Genomic DNA, 22,209 nt, shown 5'->3' with positions numbered 1-22,209 from the left:
CAGTGAGTCTAGCTTGTCAGTGGCTCCGGGAGGTTGGAATGAAGAAGCAGATAAGGAAAATGCTATTCTAAAGTGATATATGCTGCCTCCAAATTAACAAACTTACCACATGATTGCTTAGGTGTGGTAGGAACTGTAATAGAAAAAAAAGAGAGAAAGCAAATTATTAAAATTTCATTTACAACATCTCTGCTATGGTCGTTTGGGGTGAGGAGGTTTACAATGTTTTCAACTTCATAAATTGGAAAGTCTGTGGGTTTTAACATACAACACAAGGTTTTGTACAATGTACAACACAGTGCTTGGTATAATGCTTTAATCTCAAAACTTCAAATGTTATAAACTAATGAGCTAGTTCTGTAAGACATTTTCATGAGTTTAACCCAATAAACGTGATGGTAATAATGATAATAATAATAATGTTGAGGTTTTTTCCAGCACACATTTGATTATGGCGTGGTGACTTGGCTAACCATTCACGTACCTAAAAACATGTAAAGGTCCTCCTCCCCTTGATTACTCTCAAAATAGATTTATATCATTATAACCCCTACAGAGTTCAGTTGACACCTTTGTTGAAAAAAAAAAATCAGAAAATAGGCAAAGGCGGCTTCACTCTCTAGTTTAACTTGTGTAAGTTCTTTGCACCTGTAGTGGATCCAGGGTAGTGAATGGCTCTTTCAACAAATTGAAACATATCGTGGGGGAAGCATATTTGTATTTAACTGAAGAATGGGTGGAAATGTGCCAAGAGATCTTGCCAATCTGGTCTTTGAGTTGGAAGAATTTGGGAGAGGACCATGGGCTTGCCCGCTCTGCCACGGCCAGCCCACTGACTGCCACCGCCAATTGCTGGGTCCGTTCAGATCTCTTGCCTTTGCTTGCATGGTCCATGCCACATGACTGGAGCTCTGCACTCAATCCTCTGCCTTTCGCCACTTGGAACGGGGAGTCCCGTGGATAGACTTGTTCTTTTTCATGCTAATACCTAAGCCCACTCTTAGAGAAAGAAGTCATAGTATTTTTGATCGTTTTTCTATGCCTTTGCATAAAGCACACAACCCTTGGGGGATGTCATAATGATATGAAAAGATATCACAGTAACATTATGCCCTGATCTCACCAGCTATTGCACAGCTAAAATATGTGTGTTAAGACTAACTGCCATTCCACAGCCCCCATCATTCGAATACTCAATTGAACTTCTCAAAAAAAGGGCCCCCCGAGAGAGCAAATGGAAGACCCTTCTACAAGCACATCCCAGGTACATGCTAGTAATATGACTGCATGGCTGAGGGTAAGATTGTCACCTGTTGCGGAAGCAGTCATAATGCTTGTTGCGGGTGACGTGGACGTAAGACTCTGATCTGCAAGGAAATGAACAGAGAATAAAAGTTAGTGAGTTTGTCATAATGAAGGGCAAGGGAAAAACTCTTCAGCAACGATAGTTTCTTTCTCTCCTAACTGAATCACTGGACTTGACACTTGCTCCTTGTCAAAACAGGAAAGTGAGCCAAAACCTTATCTACCTACCAATGGCCCTTTAAGATAACCCATAGTTCCAATAATTAGAGCTTGACATTCAGTAAGTTGAGAGAAACTGTTCTTTCTTTGGTGTAATTCTTACCTGATGTGCAATCTTCCTCAAACTACTCCTTTCTCCTTCAATAACTTCCTTATTTTAATTACTGATAAGGATCCCACTTATTCTTTTTAAATACTCACTGCTTCCCAGGCATTTTACATATTTGGTCCTCACATCCATCCCCTAAAATGAATATTACAATATCTATTTTTACAGAAGGGAAAAACATCACCCAAAAACTATTAGTAGCTTGTGCTAAAGTCAGCCAGAAAGTTAACCGGACTGGATTGGACCCCAGAGCTATATCCTGAACTTTCATGATATGAATAACAAAACGAAGCATGCCCAGAAACAAAGCTTACTGGCAACTTTGTTTTGGCTCATTTGATATCAGTATGTGAAACGTCGCTGCAAATAATATTTGGTATGAAATACGTAAAAGAACTGCATTCAAGTCTCAAATTTCCAGTTCAGTACCCACAACTCAAAACCCCTAGAGCACCGCGGGCAAACCTGAGGAGTTATCTTTGGTGGTGATGCTGGAGATGAGTGAGGGTAGGGCAGCAGAGCTGCTGAGTGCGGGGCTGAGGGTCGCTACTGGTGTGAAAGCTGTGTCTGCAGGGAAGGTGCTGGGTGGAATCGTCTCTCCTGGAAAACCTGCAATCAGAAAGGCCATCATCACGGTCATCCCTTTTTGCCACAGAAGGGCAATGGCCAGACATTCAGCGTAAACAGAGCATCGAGGCTTAGGCCAAGCAACGATTGAGCACGTAGCTGTCTGTGTTCTGCAAAACTGAAAGAAAACCAGCCAGGCCTGCAGAAGTTTCACATCGTGCAACTCAGCGCCTAGGCAGCTTTGTAATCAGAGCACCACTTGTAAAATATTTGGCACCTGAGGAGACAGCTGGTTTGCACAAGCCAGGGAGGCCAAGCTTTCCAACCAAGGGATGCCTTAGGTGATGGCGAAAATGCACCCGAGCGACAGAGTGGGGTGCTGGCTTGCGGAGCTCTGGGTGGCAAAGGGTGTGTGAAGGTTGGAAGAAGAGGAAGCACAACGTGCCATGGGCTGGAAACCTTGCCTGGGGGGCACCTCCCTGGGGAGGCCTTTCTGGGTGCAGATGCCTAGCTCTAATTTTCTTACATGAGAGCTGAATGGGCTTCTGCCTTTGCAGCTGCTGAGCTCAGGGTGTTTTCCTTTCCAGGTGGAGGTTACAATTCTACTTTCACTATGTTGATTGCCCTCGCCAGGAAAAAATCAAATTGGTTTAGAACCAAAGAACTTCTGCATCATCCAGACACCATTTCCTTATTTTCCAAGCAAACCTAAGCAAATACGTATAGAATTAGGTGTCGTAGCTGAAGAAACTGCACAGTGTATTTGGTTAGGACTTATCGTTGCCAAGCTTCAAAGCACCCAAGGCATGCTACATCTTCCTGCAGACATCACACCCAGAATTCTGACACAAGCAATCAGTATGTATTCACTGGATGCCTACTAGGGGACTGGCACTCCGGTAATTGTCGCGGCAAAAACAAAGGACATGCTAACCAGCCTTTATTTGAGCTTGTTTGGTTATTTCCCTGTCATGGTCCCTGGGGTCATCAGTTCAATGATACAAATTTAGTCTTGCATTTCTAAGATTCTCAGGGTTTCGGAAGAATGAAACAGGTATGCACATTCTGGAAACGGTTTCAGGACAAGCATGCAGGCATCGTCCAATTACAAACCGAGCACAGTCCGTAACTTCACATCTACAGCCATTAGCAATGAAAAGGCATCTTCCAAAAATTTGAGTTTAGGTTCTCAGCTCAGTCTTCAAAAGCCACTACCTCCCCTGCATGTAAGTAAACCATAGAGTAGAATGAATAACATAAATATCAGTTCTGCAGTTCTGGATCCCCAGAGAAAGTCTCCAACACAACACAGAGAAGGGTAGGAAGGTTTAATTTTTCTTCTTAAAAAAAAAATAGACTCAGAAATGACCCTCTGCTGAGCTTGAAAAATCAGTGGGTTTGGGGCGCCTGGGTGGCTCAGTTGGTTAATAGTCCAACTTCAGCTCAGGTTGTGCTCTCGGGGTTCCTGAGTTCAGCCCAAGGTCAGGCTCTGTGCTGACAGCTCAGAGCCTGGAGCCTGGATTCTGGTCTCCCTCTCTGTCTCTGCTCCTCCCCCACCTCAAATAAAATTTAAAAACATTAAATTTTTTTAAAAAAATCAGCGGGTTTGTCTTTCTCCTTCTTCCACATTCTTTCCTTCTCTTTCACAGGCTTGTTCTCTTTGCCTCCCCTAAGAGTCCCTTGTCCTCATGCTGTTCTAAAGCCCCTGCTTTTACAATTTTCATCAGGTTAATGAATCCTAATCAGTGTTTAATTAGTGGAATTAGCCACCGTGAGAGGAAGAATTTCTTCATGAGGACACATAGAGTGGTTTTTGCAACAACCAGCCCCTACAGGCCAGCCCTCTTCAGTTATTTTATAGCTCCTTCTCATCTGTAACTTCTGAATCTGTGGCTTTGCTAAAAGTTCCAGATTGTCTTACTGTAGTTCTCGTGGTAGCTGGAGTGGGCAGAACAAGGCAGGGAAGGGAGGGCAACTCTTTCCCAGGTCACTTTAACTTTGTGCATTGCCTGTAATGATTTTTGTGCCAACGGAAGACTTTTAATACCTCAGAATTATTCTATTTGATAGGTTGGACTTGCATATTTGATTCTTGTTCCAAGAAAGGCCACTTTAGTGCCTGCTCCATGGGCTTTCCCATTTATATCTTTTTATTTTCAGGCATTGAAGCCATCACATTTTTATATATGTCTGTGTGGATTTTTGTCTTTCAGGATAAAAAAAAAAGTCAACATGAAGTGACTTAGACCCTGATTTGGAAAGATAAAGGAGGGGGTATTTTGCTTTGTTTTATATACATACAGAGATGCTAAGCTGAATCTTAATGTTTGGATGGGGGAAATGAAGCATCTATTTCCTTTTTCCCATTCTTTTAAAAAAACAAACTGTGGTTACAATTTCTTAGTGGCTTTCACTGAAAATGGAAGTCATCTACTCTTCAGGATTTTGTTTATTGGTTGGAAGTCTATTGGCAACATTTCATACATACTATTCTTTATTATTAGCGAAAGTTTTCACTGTGCAGTGGGTCTTGCCCCAATATGAAGAAACGTATAGAACACCCTGAGTAACCATTTATTCCGGAACAGGTTTTTCCTTTATTCTGCGAGGTCTCATTCTTTATTATTTCATCTGTACTAGAAGGACCTTAGGTAGGTGTCCTCATAAACTAAGGATAAACATGAAAGTATGAAATACCGAATTCACCAACTAGCGAGTGCTATACGTTTAACAAGTGGTTGGATTCCCTGACACCACTCTTAACCACAGGCAGCTGTCAGGCTTTCTCCACAGTTGCATAAATCTAAAAGCCCGGCAAACCTGATGTGTCATTCTTCCCCGGAGCAGGGGTGAGTGCGGGAGGGGTAGCAGTGCTGCTAGGTGTCTGCGTGTCAGATCCGGCAGAGGGCGCCTGCGAGTCTGCGTGCGTGGGGAAGGTAGGCGGCTGTGTAACTCCTAGGGTAAGAAAGTGAAATCGTTTCAGTATTTCCCTACTGCAGATGAAACATTTAAATACTAGGACGTTATCAGCATCTTTGTTTACCAAACCGTGAAATGACCCTATCTATTAAAATGTATGTCTGCCTCTATTTAAGTTCGCCTGGCAGGAAGGTGGCACCAGAGTTCTTCATTTACATATTCCCAGAGGCTTCCTGGGGTCCTGTTGAAGTCATAGATGACTCAGGTTTCCAAGTGGCTTTTTTTTTTTAACCTCCAAGTCTCTGTGAGCTTTTTGGATTCTCCTTCAACTTTACAAACTGAAAGTTGGGGTGTTTCTTCGTAGGCAGAATCAGTAAAGAATCCCTCAGTGTACAATATGCAAATCGTAAAAAAAAGAAAAATAGAAATATGGACAAGACATGTAATATACGCAATGGCTAAAGAGTGTAGGCAAAAGTGCTCATCACTATGAAATTTTTTGATGTTAAAATAAAATATCTTAACTCTCATACTGGCAGAGTTTTTGAAAGATTAATAATATCTAGTGTTGGAAAAGATGTGGGGAAACAGTTGCTCACACCCCCAGATTCTCTCAGAGAATCACATGTCTAGAGTCTGGAGGATATACCGCCATGGATAAAATGGTATGGTATCTTTAAGGATCAGGATTTGGGAAAACAGTATTCTCAATGTGTATGTGTGTAAATACTTTATATATATATATATGTATATATATATATGCATAAAGTATGTACTTTATATATACTTCTATATTGATATTTTGCAACTGCATAAATGCAAACAGATGCTTATTATAATGATTTTTGAACAATTTTGAAAACACTTGAAAATATTATACTGTTAGAAGCATGGATTAAGGGATTTTTTTTTTACTAATGTATATCGGTAAGCAGGAAAATTGGATTGTATTCCACAATACGAATCAATTGCGAACATAAATTAAATAACACATACGATTTTATCCCAGTAGAGAATTGAAATATCACCAGAGAGCAAAGTTATTTTGTAGGGAGATCAAATGTCTTATTTTATTTGAAAGTGTAAGAAACCTTCCAAGCTAATTTCACCATCAAGTTAGTATTTTAGTATTATTCATCCTTATTTCCAATCCTTTCCATTTTAAACATTTTCTCTTCACATTTTGCTTCATAGAGAATATTATGTGTGTGTGTTTGTGTACATGAAGCTAAATGTGAAAACTTTAAAATAGAAAACTGTGTGACATCACTCAGTCAGTAAAAAAGTTTACCCTGGAATGTTCTACCTAACCATTAACACCCTCATCCTCACATTCTTTTTGTTAAAATTTTGGGCAATGAATTCAAATGCCTGCAATGTGTAGATAGATCCTAGCCACTACTCTGCTAAGGTGGAAGGAGAAAATGGAGGAAAGATTGAATTTACAGTTCTGTAATCAACATAAGGAGGCATTTATCATTTAATTAACTGCTTATTATGGCCAATAAACTTCATCAATATGGTATTCAAAACACGACAATGTACCCCTCCACCAAATTTCTGAGACAGTGTTGAACATACTTGTTTTTCAAACTAAGATTAATGGCACTGTTAAGCAAGTAGCTTAGTCTCTAATGTCTATAAACCTGTTTGCCTCAGAAAATGACAACATAGCACATTATTTCAGAAAAGGCATGAACAACCCTCATGATGGTGGATTTATGTGCCAAATACACTGGCAGACCTAACATCAAATATAGAATGAGCAAACCACAGATTTATTGGGATTCTGAAAAGCATCAGTGGTCTTCACTGGTAAAAAATACCTCCCACATCACTGTTATGAATGTGGCCACATTCCCTTCAATTCCGCCCTAAGACCCACAACCTTGATTAATTTTTTTAATGCCAATATCTCTGGAGGAAATTCAAACAGCAAAGCTGGATTATTGATCCTCGGTGTGGTTTTTCAAAAATAAATTGTTTATCTCCAGTAATTTCTGGTATTGAGATTGTGGAGTTCAACAAAGAAAAATCCTACTTTGGAATTACAGCCAGGGAGGGCAAGACTGACAAAGCGCTGAAATGCTGAGTTCTGACCCGGCTGGCACTGCAGAAAACCCAAGTGAGCAGAACAGTGGCGATGACACAGCACATGCAGTTCAGTGGCTACTGGAGAAACTCCCCTCCCCCTCCCCACCAGCCTTACTTGCTGGGGGCTTCCCTGCCTCCCTGTCCATCGGCTCCTCAACAACTTGCCTTCACTACTTTGGTCAGTCAAAATTGCATGAACGCCTGGATGTTCTACACTTTACATGCTTGAATAAAACCACATTTGTAGAAACTGCACACGTATTTTAAAGAAAAACAGTTCTGATAACTTTCAGATTCAAAAAGGAAGACAAGTTCTCCTAAACTCATTTCAGTTAATTAACACCTCTGTGCCGACCTGTCACATTAAGAGTATTAGCATTATCCAAAGAGTTCAGGAAGTCTTCAGTTGAAGGATTGTCTGGACTAAGAGTAGGCGTGGTCTCTGAGGAGTTATATTCTCTTTCAGAGATGCTTGTAAGTGAGAATGCAGTGGTGCGGGCAGGTAAGGGGTCGCTTGGAGCCAGAACACTGGGCTTTTCTGTTGAGTTCAGTCCTATTGTATTCATGGGAGATGGAAAAAGGAAAACAAAATAAATACATGAATCATATCTTGCAACATATACTCATCTGAGTTAACTAACTCCTCAGTCCATTACAGTGTGTATATAAATATATATACATATATGTGTGTAAATGCACACACAACATACAGAGATGATATACAGCGTGTGGTAGTATGTATATTTTACCAAATACATATACATATATACACATAGATAGATAGATAGATAGATGCACACAGAGGTATATAGACTTAGATATAGTGGCTAAAGATATAAATGGGGAAATGAAGTTGAAAGCAGCTATTCCCTGCCTTCTTCCCTTTGGATTGCTGGTTTCTTTACTGTCCAAAGCAGTTGGGTTCAGAAGGACGGAGCACACACATAAAGAAAGTCAACTAACAGAAATTATAAAAAAAAAAAAAAAAAGAAAAGAAAAAGACTTATCAATGAGCACTAGAGAAAGATAAAGTTTAAAGGGGATTATTAAGAGGACGAGTGTTTCTAGGAAAACAAAAAATGAAAAATAAAAGTTCTAGGTACACACTGATTTTCTTTTTTTACAATTTTAAGTGATCTCTGTACCCAACGTGAGTGAGGCTTGAACTTACAACCCCGAGATCAAGAGTTGTAGGCTTTACTGACTGAGGCAACCAGGCACCCCTGCACTGATTACTTTTTAGCAAATCAAAAACAAAGCAAAGATTGGACAAAAGACAGGGAAACAAAATTCTCAAACAGGTACACAATGCCCAAGTCTACAAAATGGTTTCAACTTTGTGATAATATAAGAAACACAATTTGAGATATTGCAACAACATTTTCCATGGTTTCAATTCACTTCAGAAGAAAAAATAACAGTGTGACAAGTAGTGCTGAATTAGGGAACACGTAGCTGATAGAGGCGTACAACTGATAAAAGCTTCCGGAGGGCACATTAGCACTGTGTATTAAAGGCCTTTAAATTTTTTGTGTTCTCTTACTCAGAAGGTGTATTTCTTTCTAGAAGAATGGGGAGAAATACACCAAAATTGTTAAAAAAAATAATAAACCAACACATTGTGATCTCTGGATATTGAGGTTATAAAGATGTGGGGTTTTTTTTTCTGGATTTTCTATGTTTAACATATATTCATTTCTACGAAGAGTCAAATGTTATGTTTTTCAGTGTTTAATTAACAACAACAAATGATAGCACACAAGTACTTTAACAATTCAGTTCAACAAGAGTAAGAGAAAATGGCCCAAGAGTGAGTAAGAGAAAATGGGAAGAGAATGAGAATGGGAGAAACTGGAAAAGATTAGAAGCGATAAGATTTAAGAACTGAAATTAAAAGATTACTGAATGGGGAATTAAGAAAATGGAAGTAGAAAGGGCACAGAGAAGTCCTAGCTTCATTCATTATTGTTGAAGGTAAAATGAAATCAGCGTTTACTAAATACAAATAAAATACATCCAAGCCTTATTGAACTGCCCCAATGACAAGAACATAAAATAATGTAGAACTCTTCTGTGGTTACTGAAATCCAAAGTAATTTCAGTACATTTGTTACAGTTGTTATTTTCCAACAAAAATTTTCAATCTCTAGAATTTCATAACCTAATAACACACAAAGCAACATATTTACTAACAAACCTCTACCCGAGATACACGTCAACATATTTAGCACAGTGATAGGCAAGTCACCCCTTCCTGTCTTCAGTGTAAAATCCTAAATCCTACTTGACTTATTCTCTCACCTGCTCTTTGTTGAATAAAAGAAGGGACAAGGGTGGAGGCAAAGACAGGAAGAAGAAAGATAGGGACAGAGATTGAGAAGATGAGAGGGAGAGGGGGAGGGAGCTTAAAATTATGTGCAATAACATTAATATACTTCCATCATTATAGACGTGAACAATTATTAGTTTGTTGTTTTTAGGTTAACCTATCTTTGGTTTTGGCAGGATTCCAATGATCCCCTGTGCTCTGAGAGAAATGTGACATTTTCCCTTTATCACCCACTCCCACTTATCTTTTACATTTGAATTACAAAAAGACTAGAAGGAAAACCACTCCAAATACCTCGCATAATAGGGTTATGCTTTGTTGAAGAGTACCATTCCTAAAGATTATATATCATCAAGTAAATTCAGTCCTAGGTCTATGAAAAAAACGGTATTCAGAAAACTACCCTCCTACCTAGAAGCCTTAATATTCTTGCGCACATCTTAAGCTCACTGCACATCCCCTGGTTCAATAAATAAGGCTTTAATTCAGGATGAGAAAAAATGCTCCAATTGCCAATTCTACATTGGCCTTCATCTTCACTTTGGAGATACTACTGGTTTCCACTGATCACATTCTTGTTGATATTTGCAGGAAGCCATTCTCATTAGCATTTGGGGTCACTATTTTGACTTACCTGATGTCATCATTTGGATGTGTCATCCATCATTTTATAACAGTGCAAGGATAATGGAAACTCTCTCAAGAAGGTGGTAAGTCGTCTAGCGTTTTAAACATTCACCCCCTATTCTACCCCATTCCCAATCCCCTCCTGCAACAATAACCAGTTTATATGGTTGGAATGAACTTAATCATTTGTAAAAGGTGGAAATGCTAAAATGCATGAGAGTAGCTGGCATAAACCAATCACAGTTGCTATACCTTAATGACTTCCATGTATTTATAAAGCTTCTCTACCATACTATCCAACCGTAAAATTCCAATATTACATGTTTTAAAAAATAAGAGAATGTGCTTCTTATGCAGATTCAAAAGCATTTTGTTAGTATTCACATGCTTCCTTGTTTCCATAGTTTGGAATGAATTTTCATTTATTTACAAAAATAATTCCTTTAATAACTCAATTTGCAGAACATTTTGAATGTACCTAACTAGAACTGTGCATTAAAATGATTAAGTCAGAATTGTCTTAGTGGCTTTACTTACCTTCTCAATGCATATTTCAACTGTATGATGAATCAGGAAATCAGTAATACATTTTACATAACACTAACATTTAAGTGATATAACTTATTTTTAACCACATGAAATGTACGTTTCTCTCTTATTTTTGCATATAATATGTAAGAATTTATTTTTAACATCTTCATTGTTTAAATGTAATTGGTCTCAGGATTAGAATACTCATTAAGACTATTAATTCCATTGTGACAATAGAATTTGAACATGATTATAAAATATCTTACTACTCTCAAAGCTTTTCTTTTATACATATATGTATATACATATATGTATTTGTATATATACATATATAATATGTTTAGAATTCTAATTTCTCAGATAATTCTTTAACCAATTTTTGACTATAAAGTTTTGCGACCTAACTTGAATTATTTGCAATGTTAAAATTTAAAAAGAGATTGGAATCCTGCTATGCAATTTATTGTCAAGTTTAAGAAAAGCTATAACTTATACACAATAATATATTCAAGTAGTTAACAAAATTTATATGTTATAAGCAGGAATATTAAGAACAAGAAAGTGTCAAAAACATTTTCACAATTCAAGAAATAATTCATAATTATAACATTTGTCCTTGTAAAATGATTTTACTAGACAATAATAGAAAACTCTATCAACATTAAATATATAAACTTTGCAACAAAATAATAAAATAAGTAAAATGAAAATATTAATTCTTACCAGGACTGGAAAGAGTATTGTCTTCTCCTGAAAAAAGGAAAACAAACATCTATTAGAAAACTTCAAATTTCATAATACATATGTAAATATAAGTTAAATTTCCATATATACATCATCTCTGTGTTAGCTAACATTCACAGAGGGGCAATATTCAGTACCTTTTACCACTGAAACTACATTTCTTCTCTTAAGGTCATGTTTACAATGTCCAAGTGTGTTAAAACTATGGTATTAGTTTTTGACTTCTCAGGTAAAATAAAAAAGTAACAGAATAAAGGAGAGCTATTAGAATTAATCTCAAGCCTATAAAAGACTTTGGACTTTTTCCCCATATGCATTCATTTATTTAGATAATGATTATTTATTGAGTGCCTACTGTGTGCTATATGCCACATACTAGCGATATAATATGACCAAGGTAGAGACATTTCCTGCCCCCAAGGAGCTCAGTTCAGTGTAAGATACAGACCCCCCAAAAGAAAGAAAGAAAGAAAGAAAGAAAGAAAGAAAGAAAAAGTCTTACAGTGTAATGACCAATGAGATAGAATGTGCTGTAGCAGCACAGTTTGGATTGGGGCACCTGGGTGGCTTAGTCAGTCAGTTAAGCATTCGACTCCTGATTTTAGCTCAGGTCATGATTCCAGGATTCTGGGATTGAGCCCAACATCGGGGTCTGCACTGAGCATGGAGCCTACTTAAGATTCTCTCTGTCTCTCCCTCTGCCCCTCTCCCCGACTTTCACTCACTGTCTCTCAAATAAATTTTTAAAAATTAAAAAGAAAAAGCTTATAGAGGCATCACCCAATTTAGACTTCCAGGGTTGGTGTCCAACTGGTAGAGAAGGTGACAGAGAGGGTTTCTTGGATACATTTAAGGATTGTGGACAGCTAGCTCAGTCCTAGAGGAATAAGAAGTTGAGATTCGTCCTACAGGCTTTAGACAGCCATCAGAAGAAGGTGTTTAAGGGGAGGACTATTGAAGAAGCATTTCAATTTTCGATTGACCGTGTTGTAAAATGGAAAATAGATTATCAGAAGGCAAAGTTGGGGACAGGAACATCAGGAGACTAAAATAAAAGCGTATGAGAAAGATGATGTTCTACATGAGGAAAATGGTACCAAAAAAAAAAAAAAGCAAGAAAAAAATCTGTGAAACACTTTGGAAGTAGTCATCAAGACTTTGTAAATCGTTAGAAGTAAGAAAGGCAGAGAATGAGTAACACGGAAAGCATTCAGGTTGATAGTTTAACATACTAGGCAAGTGTAGTAGGTAGATTGTGGAAGCTTTCACTAAGCTAAAGAAGAAAAGCAGAAGAGACGGGAAAATTTGATATTCTTGAAACTTCTACGTAAAAATGTTTAGTAATATTTGGAGGTGGAGGTTAGCAGCTCAGGATATCTCTCTGGGTTGAGGCTTTGGATCAACATATAGATGGGTATTGTAGCTATGACGGTGAAGGAGGTCCCCCAGTTATACAAAAGGAGCGTTCGGGGTAGAATTCTGAAGTTGAGTAAGCATTCAAGGAGAGGGCCTAAGATTAGGTGACCTAATCTTCTATGTAGGAGGGAAAATGAAGTCAACAAGAGTTACCAATAAAGGGTGTTTCAAGAAGGAAATTAATGAAATCAAATAAAATGAGATTTATCACCTGAGCTTGTGGGAATGTTGGAAAGGTCGGTTTTATTGCCATGATGGGAACTAGATTCAGTCTGCAGTGAGTGAGACACGTTTCACTCTTAGTAAATGACCGTGAAAAAGATCATAAAATCCTTTCCCAAATGACAGTCAACTGATGTGAAAAAGAATGAAGAATCAGATAAAAGAAAGGGTTGGTTAATATTTACGACAGCTTCCTGCTTTGAGATTTTTATTTTTTCAGGATAAACTGATCTGAAAAACTTGTCTCCCCTCAGAAGGGCCATCAGATGGGTAGGACCCAGTCTCTTCAGTGACATTCTCTGGTTTATTCCTTGATATAAATAGTATTTTTGTATTTTATATTATATTGTATGTATTATATATAAATATGTAATTATTAAAATATATATTATTAAAACATATACTGCATCAAATATTTTCTTATTTTCTCATTATAGTTCTCCACTTTTTCTTAATCATTCATACTTAAGTATTGTTTTTAATGTACATGATTTGGATTTTTGTCCCTCCTCTTGTTTAATCAGCTTTTATCTTTCTATCCCATATAAAATCATGTTTTGATTTTTTAATATTATTTTTATTTTCCTATTAGTAGCTTTCTCTCTCTTCTCATTTATTTTTATTTCCTTCTAAATTAAGTTCTTAGAATTGTGTCAATTTGCAAAAGAAGCAATAGGTAAAATAAAAAACATTACTATAGGAGGGATTAACAGCTCTTGTGTTTTAAGTGAAAGAAGAAATAACTGTCATGATAATTGTAAAGAATTTAGCATATTGCCACATTCAAAATATTTGAGTTAGTTCGAGTGTATAAACACATTTCATATAATACACCTCTTTTCTTTATCTAAGAAGTATATAAGTTTTTAAATATCTAAAACTATTTTGGGGGCGCCTGGGTGGCTCAGTCGGTTGAGCGCCTGACTTTGGCTCACTTCATGATCTCGCAGTTCGTGAGGTCAAGCCCTGCGTGGGGCTCTGTGCTGACAGGTCAGAGCCTGGAGCCTGCTTTGGAGTCTGTGTCTCCCTCTCTCTCTCTGCCCCTCCCCCACTCACAGTCTGTCTCTCTCTGTCTCCGAAAAATAAATAAACGTTAAAAAAAATGTAAAACTATTTTGATATGTCCCTTCTCAATATAAACACCTAATTCCTTGGAACTTCAAGCAAATTAACTTGATTTAGTTAAGTTTAAACCCATTTATTGTTTTGCTAACTTGATATTAGGTGCTGGGTTTGAACATGTAACAGGTATGGTCCTTTGCCCTAGGATAAATTACAAACTGTAAGATGTATAGATACAGATAGATATCTACATATATATAGCTCCAATGGTTTGCAAGATAAAGAGAGAGAGAGAGAGAAAGAGAGAGAGAGAGAGAGTGAGAGAGATCCAGTAGTCTGCAAAGACATTTAAGTCATAGGTGAACCTGATTAGGACTAATAATTAAAATTCTTTCCATTGGAGATCAGCAAGAATTACGCAATATGAGGAGGAAGCGAAGCAGCTGAAGCTATGTAGCTAAGAGCCTTGCATATAGTAAGTGGTAGATAAGTAATTGTTGAATGGTTTTAAGCATGTGTAAATACAAGGGAGAAATCAAACAGATCTGATGAAAACACCTTTGGGAGAAGAGCCAAGAGCAAGCCTTATAGGCCACGAAAAGAGATTGAATTTTTTCCTGAGAGTGATGGAAGTCATCAGATCAATAAATATAGAAGAGAAATCAAATAGATTTGATGACAGAAAAAAGAGGAATCTTAATGTTGCCTTTACTAGACCCATCACTAACTCCACAGACCATTATACTCTGTTGTTCTCATTTATTAGTTTGTTACCGCCCAAACATGTAGCATAAATGGTATAGAATATGTTATAAAAAGGAATTGCGATTTGTCACATATTCATTATGGAAATGGAAAAGGAATATTGGGATAATAAGGAAGCTTTCTTTTTTTAACATAAGAACCATGAATACTAGAGTAAATATGCTAGAAATGTTCCAAACAGTAGACTCTTCATCAGGCCACATGCATGTTAAATGCCCCAGAGATATTAATTTAATTCTAACTGGTGCAAAAGCAATGAATGTTTTGAAGACAATACGTGGTGTATAGTATTTTAATTCAAGTTCAGAAAATGGTAAATTACCAAAATGGAAAAGACAATTTCTACAGATGTGTCTTTTTAAGAGAATAATTCAGAAATGATACTTTATTGTTATTAATTGCTAATATGTATTGAGTGTTCATGGTGTATGAGGCACTATAGGAAGCCTGTTGCTTGTATTTTCTCTCTTAAGGATCACAACACCCTAAGAAATTAGAAAAGTCAAGTGTCTTGGCTAAGTTCGCAAGGCTGGTATATGCTAGCCCAGACTTGAACCTGAGCCTGTCTGACTCTGCAGACATTGCTGTCAATCCTCAGGCTTCCAGCTTTCCTCATTAATTTATCCTTATCGCTTTTCCTCTACATCTGACCTTTCAACATGAAAATTCTTTTAGCCAATGCTTTAGGCTATGCAGAGATTGGTATTTATTAAAAGCCCATAGGCTAAATAAAAAAAAAACCTCTTAATCAGTATTGGACTACAGAATACATGACTAATAATGTTACAAATGCTAAAATAAACTTGACCCTAAATATAGACATTTGCAGTAAATTATAGTTTTCTGGATAAATGCTCTATGTATGGTATAGACAAATATTGGAGAAAAATCAGAAGTGTGCCGGTTTAATTTACTAAAGAATATTATTTTGACAGGGAAGTCAACCAAACTACAGTAACAGCAAACAAAAGTACTATAACGCACAGACCCCGTGTTTATCTGTGAAGAGACTTCCATAGCTTGGAAACAGAAAAACAACTTATTTCTATATGTGTATCTCCATCTATGTATTTCTGTTCTAATCACGGCCCCATTCAACATTTCCCCAAATCCGTTAATCTTCAATGCAACAAAATTTAACATCCATGGCAAATAACATATATCTAAAAATGGATCACAGTTTCCTTTCATGCTTACTTCCCATAAAGGCTTCTCAGATTGAACGTACGTTTTCCATTATACCCCTTTAGCTCAGAATCTGATTCTGAAGTCCTCCACTGAGTGATTTTCAGGCTATTTTGAAATCTTGTAGCTTATTTTAAGGTTTATCTCATTTTCTTTATAGAGTATCACACACACATACACAGTCTTTTATCTCTTTGACAGAAAATTCCAAGTCCAGCATCACAGTTTAGATTCAATAGAAGACTAAATTTATTCTCATAGTCACAAAATCCCTATAAACAGATTTTCAGTCTCTGTAACACTTTCAGTTAACATGATAAATCATATGAAAATTACTTAGGCACTCAATAAATCTTACAGAAGCTCACTAAAATAAAATTTCAAAGATGAAAACCACTTCCAAATTTGAGCTAATGTCCTTAAGAAAATATTCAGGAACTACAGCAGTGCGATTGACATTAATTTCAACAAGCCATATCTACTAGATTACATAAAATAAAAAAAATTTTCAATTATTTTTATTTATTTATTAATTTTTTAATGTTTATTTATTTCTCTGTGTGTGAGAGAGACACAGAGAAAGAGAGCGCACAAGTGGACGTGCGCTGAGGGAGGGACAGAGAGGGGGACAGAAGATCTGAAGCAGGCACCGCGCTGACAGCAGACATCCTGATGTGGGGCTCAAACCCACCAACAGTGAGATCATTACCTGAGCTGAAGTCGGACACAACTGACTGAACCACCTAGGGGCCCCAATTTTTAAATTTTTTAAAAAATTTTATTTATTTTTGAGAAACAGAGAAAGAGAGAGAGAGCATTAGCAGGGGAAGGGCAGAGAAAGAGGGAGACACAGAAACCAAAGCAGGTTCCAGGCTCTGAGCTGTCAGCACAGAGCCCAACGCGGGCCTGGAACCCACCAACTGTGAGATCATAATCTGAGCAGAAGTCAGACCCTCAACTGACTGAACCACCCAGGTGCCCCTCAATTACTTTTAAAATATCAAAAAACTTAAGTACAAATCTCAAAGTAGGAACATATATAAAGACAACCTACATGAAAGAGCCTAGTTAAAAATCTAATATCTGAAGGACATATCCCCTCCAAAAACCATCTAATGACTTCCATAAATGTAAGCATGCAGTAACAAATACTTCCATGGAGACTGTTTCTACATATCAGATAGGATAAATAGGTGAAGTTACTTAAATGTTTAGAGGAGACTGCACTATCAAAGATATCTCTATCACATTTTGCAATTCTTCCTAAATTATATGAAAATGACTTCAATTGTCTATTATATTTCCATATGCAGACATTATCAGAACATTACTGAAACACAGGAAGAAGCAACTGTGCTGAAACCTCATGATTAAACAGTCCAACCCTATCAGACTGGTTATATGAAATCTTTAGTTATTTCATGAGCTACTCATTCTACTGCAGGTCAAAGACGGATCTGCTTGGCCAATGCGAAGGAAAGAACTAATGTAGTTATCTCAGCTGTTTGGCATAGGCAAACATCCCCATACTCTTTATGCTCTAGTTCACATATAACTTAAAAGCAACCATACACTGTTAGTGGAGTCAGACTTGGAAAAAGCAAATAAACGTCTGCATAAAGTACTTAATAACTAGTGCATAACAAATACCTATTTAATATTAGGAAAATGCATTAATATAAGTAGCATTAAAATACATGCAAACATTCTATATGAACAATGCTGGGAGGGTGTGGAAAACAGGTAAAGAAAATAGCAGTGGGGATTAAGAGGGCGTGTGTGACAATAAAGAGAAAGCACTGGTACTTCTAAAAGTATAAACTGCATTGAGCACTTTTAAATTCTATAAACACAGGGGATAAATATAATAAAATAGATGATAGTAATAGACTTAGTATTTCCATATATTATCTTTTGACTTCACTCTTCTGGGATAACATTTTCTGCCTTTTTTTTTTTTAAAGGGAAGTGCCTGTTTTCATTATTTAGACAAGGGAATATTTAGAAATATTCCAGTAGGTGGCACCATAGCTCCAAAAATCTGTAAATCATGGTACACCTGCTCTTTTCCATGTTAATCCTGTGTGAATTACCAGTGGAATTGACTACATTAAACAGCTGAACATGCAGATAACAGAGCACTCGATCTTCAAAGCTGTGTTATTCTAACACGTGTATTGTTGCTGAATTTACCTTTCCCAATATGTTTCCTTTACAACTCAAAATGTTTAAGTGATCACAAATCAAAGTTACCTTGAAGTCATGCCCCTAAGTCCCTGTTCAGAAATTTCATCAAAAACCGGGAATCAGTCGAGTGAAAATGACATTTCAAAAGACGTACTTGGGCTTTAAATACCATCCGTTCCCAACCCCACCGCTGCCCCCACCCCACACACACACAAAAAGGAAATGGAATGCCATTTCCAAAGGGATTTAAACATGTCTAATTCAGCAAATCTAAGTACAAGGACAGAAGGGTGAAACAGGATAGATGAAATAAATATGTATTCTCAGCATCTGCCCTAAAAGAACAGTGGCATGTTTTGAAGGCTGAGAATGCATATCTGACCCCTATAAATATAAAGGCCATACAAAAGTGAAATAAGAACACCAAGACAAAAATTAAGGGTCAGCGAAAACAGATATGCCTGGTTTTCCTTGTTTGGTAAGGCGTGATAATAATAAAGCACATAAATAAAAAATGAAAGGATTCTACTTTTAGTTACTCTATAAACCTGGTATATGGTTCACAGACAGCAAATCCCACAAATTACATCCAATTAATAAGTTCTATGGAGTAAGCACTCTGAGCAAGGGACAGACAAGGTTTTATCTAGATTTCATAGAAACATAGGAAATAGTCTATCCTCCATTAGCTTATCAGTAAACATAATAATCACAGCAGCAGTTTTACTGAAATGTTATGTATCAGACACCATGTTAACATCTTTGCGTGTTTTTGTATTTACTCATCCAAGCAAAGCCAGTGGGTTAGCAAGTATTTTTCCTATTTTGTAGAGAATGAAACTAAGACTTGGCGTTTAGTAAATTTCTCATAGTCATACACCCAGGAAGTGTTGACTTTGAAGGAGTGTCTGTCTAATCACAATTTTCTTCTGCTTCACTCAGACTTTATGTTAAAACGTTGGTTGTATTGTGAAAATGCCTGGAATCTCATGAATGAAACAGGTACTGCCTACCACCAGAAAATAATTTCAGAGATTTCAACTTCTACCGAAACATAGGATGTTAATATCTATTGACATGTAGTTCATTTGATAGATAAGGAAACTAAAACTCGGGAAGCTTAAATGCCTTTCTGATTTCGTGCAATTTAGTAAGACTCGTGATTTCCAAGCTCCACCAACTACCACAGAATTTCAACATACTTTAAATAGAAATGGACCTTCAAGGGTTGCCTGGGTGGCTCTGTCGGTTTGGCATCCGACTTCAGCTCAGGTCATGATCTTGCGGTTTGTGGGTTCCAGCCTGCATTGGGCTCTGTGCTGACAGCTCAGAGTGAGTCGGGAGTCTCCTTCAGATTCTATGCCTCCCTCTCTCTGCCCTCCTTCTCTCTCTCTCTCTCTCAAATAAATAAACATTACTAAAAAAAAAAAAAAAAGAAACGGACATTCAAGAAACAACTAGACCAAAGCCTCTAAGAAGGAAGATAGAAGGCCAAATAAACAGGAGACTTGGGAGAAACAGAGACAATGCAAGGAGCAGCAGAAACCCTGAAGCCAACAGTAGTAGTTCATATTGTCAGAAATGAGACAACATGGCATCCATGAACAAAGAACAAGGAGTTATAAAAAGCAACATTTCAAGATCAAGAAAGGAAGCCAATAGATACTGGATAAAACATTTGAAACGAAAAAGAAAAAAGAAACAGCAGTACAACAGAAAATATCATTTAAATGCCAAAATATCTTGAAGTATTTATGTTTGCTTCTGGAAAGCAGGAATTGAGGATGGGAAGTGGGATGGAGACAAAGGACTGACCTTATTTACTATAAACCTTATAGTACTATCCAGACTTTCAAACTACACATACACACATGCACACACACTTGAATAAAAATACGAATAAAGTTATCAGTATGTAAAATTGAGGATAAAGAGGGCAAATGCCTAAGGCCTGGGGTAGAGGAAAATCAGGGAATACATTACTTTAAATATAGCAATCATATCTAGGTGTTTCTTAAAGAACTTGTGTGTGAAACATCACAGATATTCTTGTTTAATTGTTTTTTTTTTAATTTTGTTTTCAACGTTTATTTATTTTTGGGACAGAGAGAGACAGAGCATGAACGGGGGAGGGGCAGAGAGAGAGGGAGACACAGAATCGGAAACAGGCTCCAAGCTCTGAGCCATCAGCCCAGAGCCCGACGCCGGGCTCGAACTCACGGACCGCGAGATCGTGACATGGCTGAAGTCGGACGCTTAACCGACTGCGCCACCCAGGCGCCCCTATTCTTGTTTAATTGTGAGCACATATGAGTTTTCAAACACATTCACCTCTAAAACCAGGCATGCATTTATATGTCTTTTATATTTGGCTTAAAACATCATATTATCAATTTTAGCCATGTTGATTAAATAAATAACAATATTAATAAATCCAAGATGATCATCTGTAAAAGATTGGTTACTTTGCCTTATTTTTTATCTTAAAATATTTATCTCTATGTCACTGCGGGGCGGTGGGGGGGTGGTGGTGTGGGGGCATTTTAGGAATAGCCAGATTATCACTTCCTGTCTAATGATAGTCAACCTGAGATCTTTGATTTAGATTCACAAGTCTTAAAATGTCCCACAGTCAAATTTGTTTCAGAAATATTTTATGCTACATGTCCCTCAGAGACATTTATTAAGTGTTAACATATTAAGGGCAAAGAGAAATTTATGTAGCTTTGTTTAATCAGAATCTCCCAGAGGTATTTGCCACCGATCCATTTTTTTCCAAGGACAATGTACACACTATCATGAACCAAAGCACTTTGGAACCTCAAGGAACACAGTTTATGATTCTGGTTTGGATTAGTTATATATAACTTCACATGTATATAAAGAGAAAGAATAAGCCTTGTTATAATCCTGATAAATATAAAATCAGGAATTGTATTTGCACCAGATTAAAAATTCAGATTAAATTCAGTGAAAAATTCTGAGCTCCACCTCTCCACATGCCGACTCAGTAGGTTTGAGGTATGATTGGGGCTCTAGTAATTTCTCAAAGTTCTGATGGCGATTATGGTGGGGAACATGGCTTAAGAATGATTCATAAAGCTACTTCCCTTATGCACGTATAGTTAACCCTTGAACCATACGGGTTTGAACTACACGGGTCCGCTGACATGCAGATTTTTTACAGTGCGGTACTGTAAATGTATTTTCTTTAAAATTTTCTTAAAAGCATTTTCTTTTCTCTAGCTTACTTTATTGTAATAATACAGTATGTACTACATATAAACATACACACTATGGGCCAATAGACTGTTTTTGTTACCAGTAAGGCTTCCAGTCAAGAGATGGCTACTAGTAGTTAAGTTTTGGGAGAGTTGAAAGTTGTACTCTGATTTTCAACTGCAGGGCGGCTGGCACCCCCTCACCCTCCCGTCAGATTTACAGGGCATACCTCAGAGATACTGCAGATTCAACTCTAGACTACCGCAATAAAGCAAATAGCGCCATAAAGAGAGTCAAATGAATTTTTTGGTTTTTTTAGTGCATATGTTATGTTTATACTACACTGTAGTCTATTAAGTGTACAATACCTTGGGTCTAAAAAAATGTACATACTTTAATTTAAAAATACCTTAGTGCTAAAAAATTCTAGTCATCTGAGCTTTCAGCGAGTTATAATCACTAATCAAAGTCACCATAACAAATACACTAATAATGAAAAAGTTTGAAATATTGCAAAAACTATCAAAATGTGACACAGGGCCATGAATTGAGCAAATGCTGTGAGAAAAATGATGCCAACAGACTTGCTGGAAGCAAGATTGTCACAAACCTTCAATTTGTAAAAAAAAATCCAGTATCTGCAAAGTACAGTAAGACAGTGCAATAAAAGAAGTACACCTGTATTCTCCTGTTAAATGTCTTTTGT

General features: G+C 37.1%; 1 protein-coding gene across 7 annotated transcripts in view; it reads right to left on the bottom strand.

The window, feature by feature from the left end:
• Nucleotides 1-11,495, bottom strand: part of LOC122478539 (receptor-type tyrosine-protein phosphatase C-like) — a 68,042-nt gene extending 56,547 nt beyond the window's left edge. For 3 of the 7 annotated variants that reach the window (XR_006296078.1, XM_043572088.1, XM_043572089.1), the window contains exons 1-6: nt 11,424-11,494; nt 7,569-7,766; nt 5,021-5,155; nt 2,099-2,242; nt 1,311-1,367; nt 107-133 (exon numbers count right to left, since the gene is read on the bottom strand). Coding sequence is in view for 6 of the 7 variants with exons in the window: in XM_043572088.1 (XP_043428023.1) it covers nt 107-133; nt 1,311-1,367; nt 2,099-2,242; nt 5,021-5,155; nt 7,569-7,766; nt 11,424-11,472 (610 nt within the window). In the remaining variant the exon portion in view is untranslated. Of the gene's footprint in view, nt 1-106; nt 134-1,310; nt 1,368-2,098; nt 2,243-5,020; nt 5,156-7,568; nt 7,767-11,423 lie in introns of all 7 variants that reach the window. The other 4 variants (XM_043572092.1, XM_043572093.1, XM_043572090.1 and 1 more) reach the window with 3 other exon arrangements.
• Nucleotides 11,496-22,209: the final 10,714 nt, after the last annotated feature.

Source organism: Prionailurus bengalensis, unplaced genomic scaffold (genome assembly GCF_016509475.1).
Source record: "Prionailurus bengalensis isolate Pbe53 unplaced genomic scaffold, Fcat_Pben_1.1_paternal_pri Un_scaffold_82, whole genome shotgun sequence".
Taxonomy (NCBI): Eukaryota; Metazoa; Chordata; class Mammalia; order Carnivora; family Felidae; genus Prionailurus; species Prionailurus bengalensis.
This window is presented reverse-complemented; position numbering and strand designations above follow the sequence as displayed.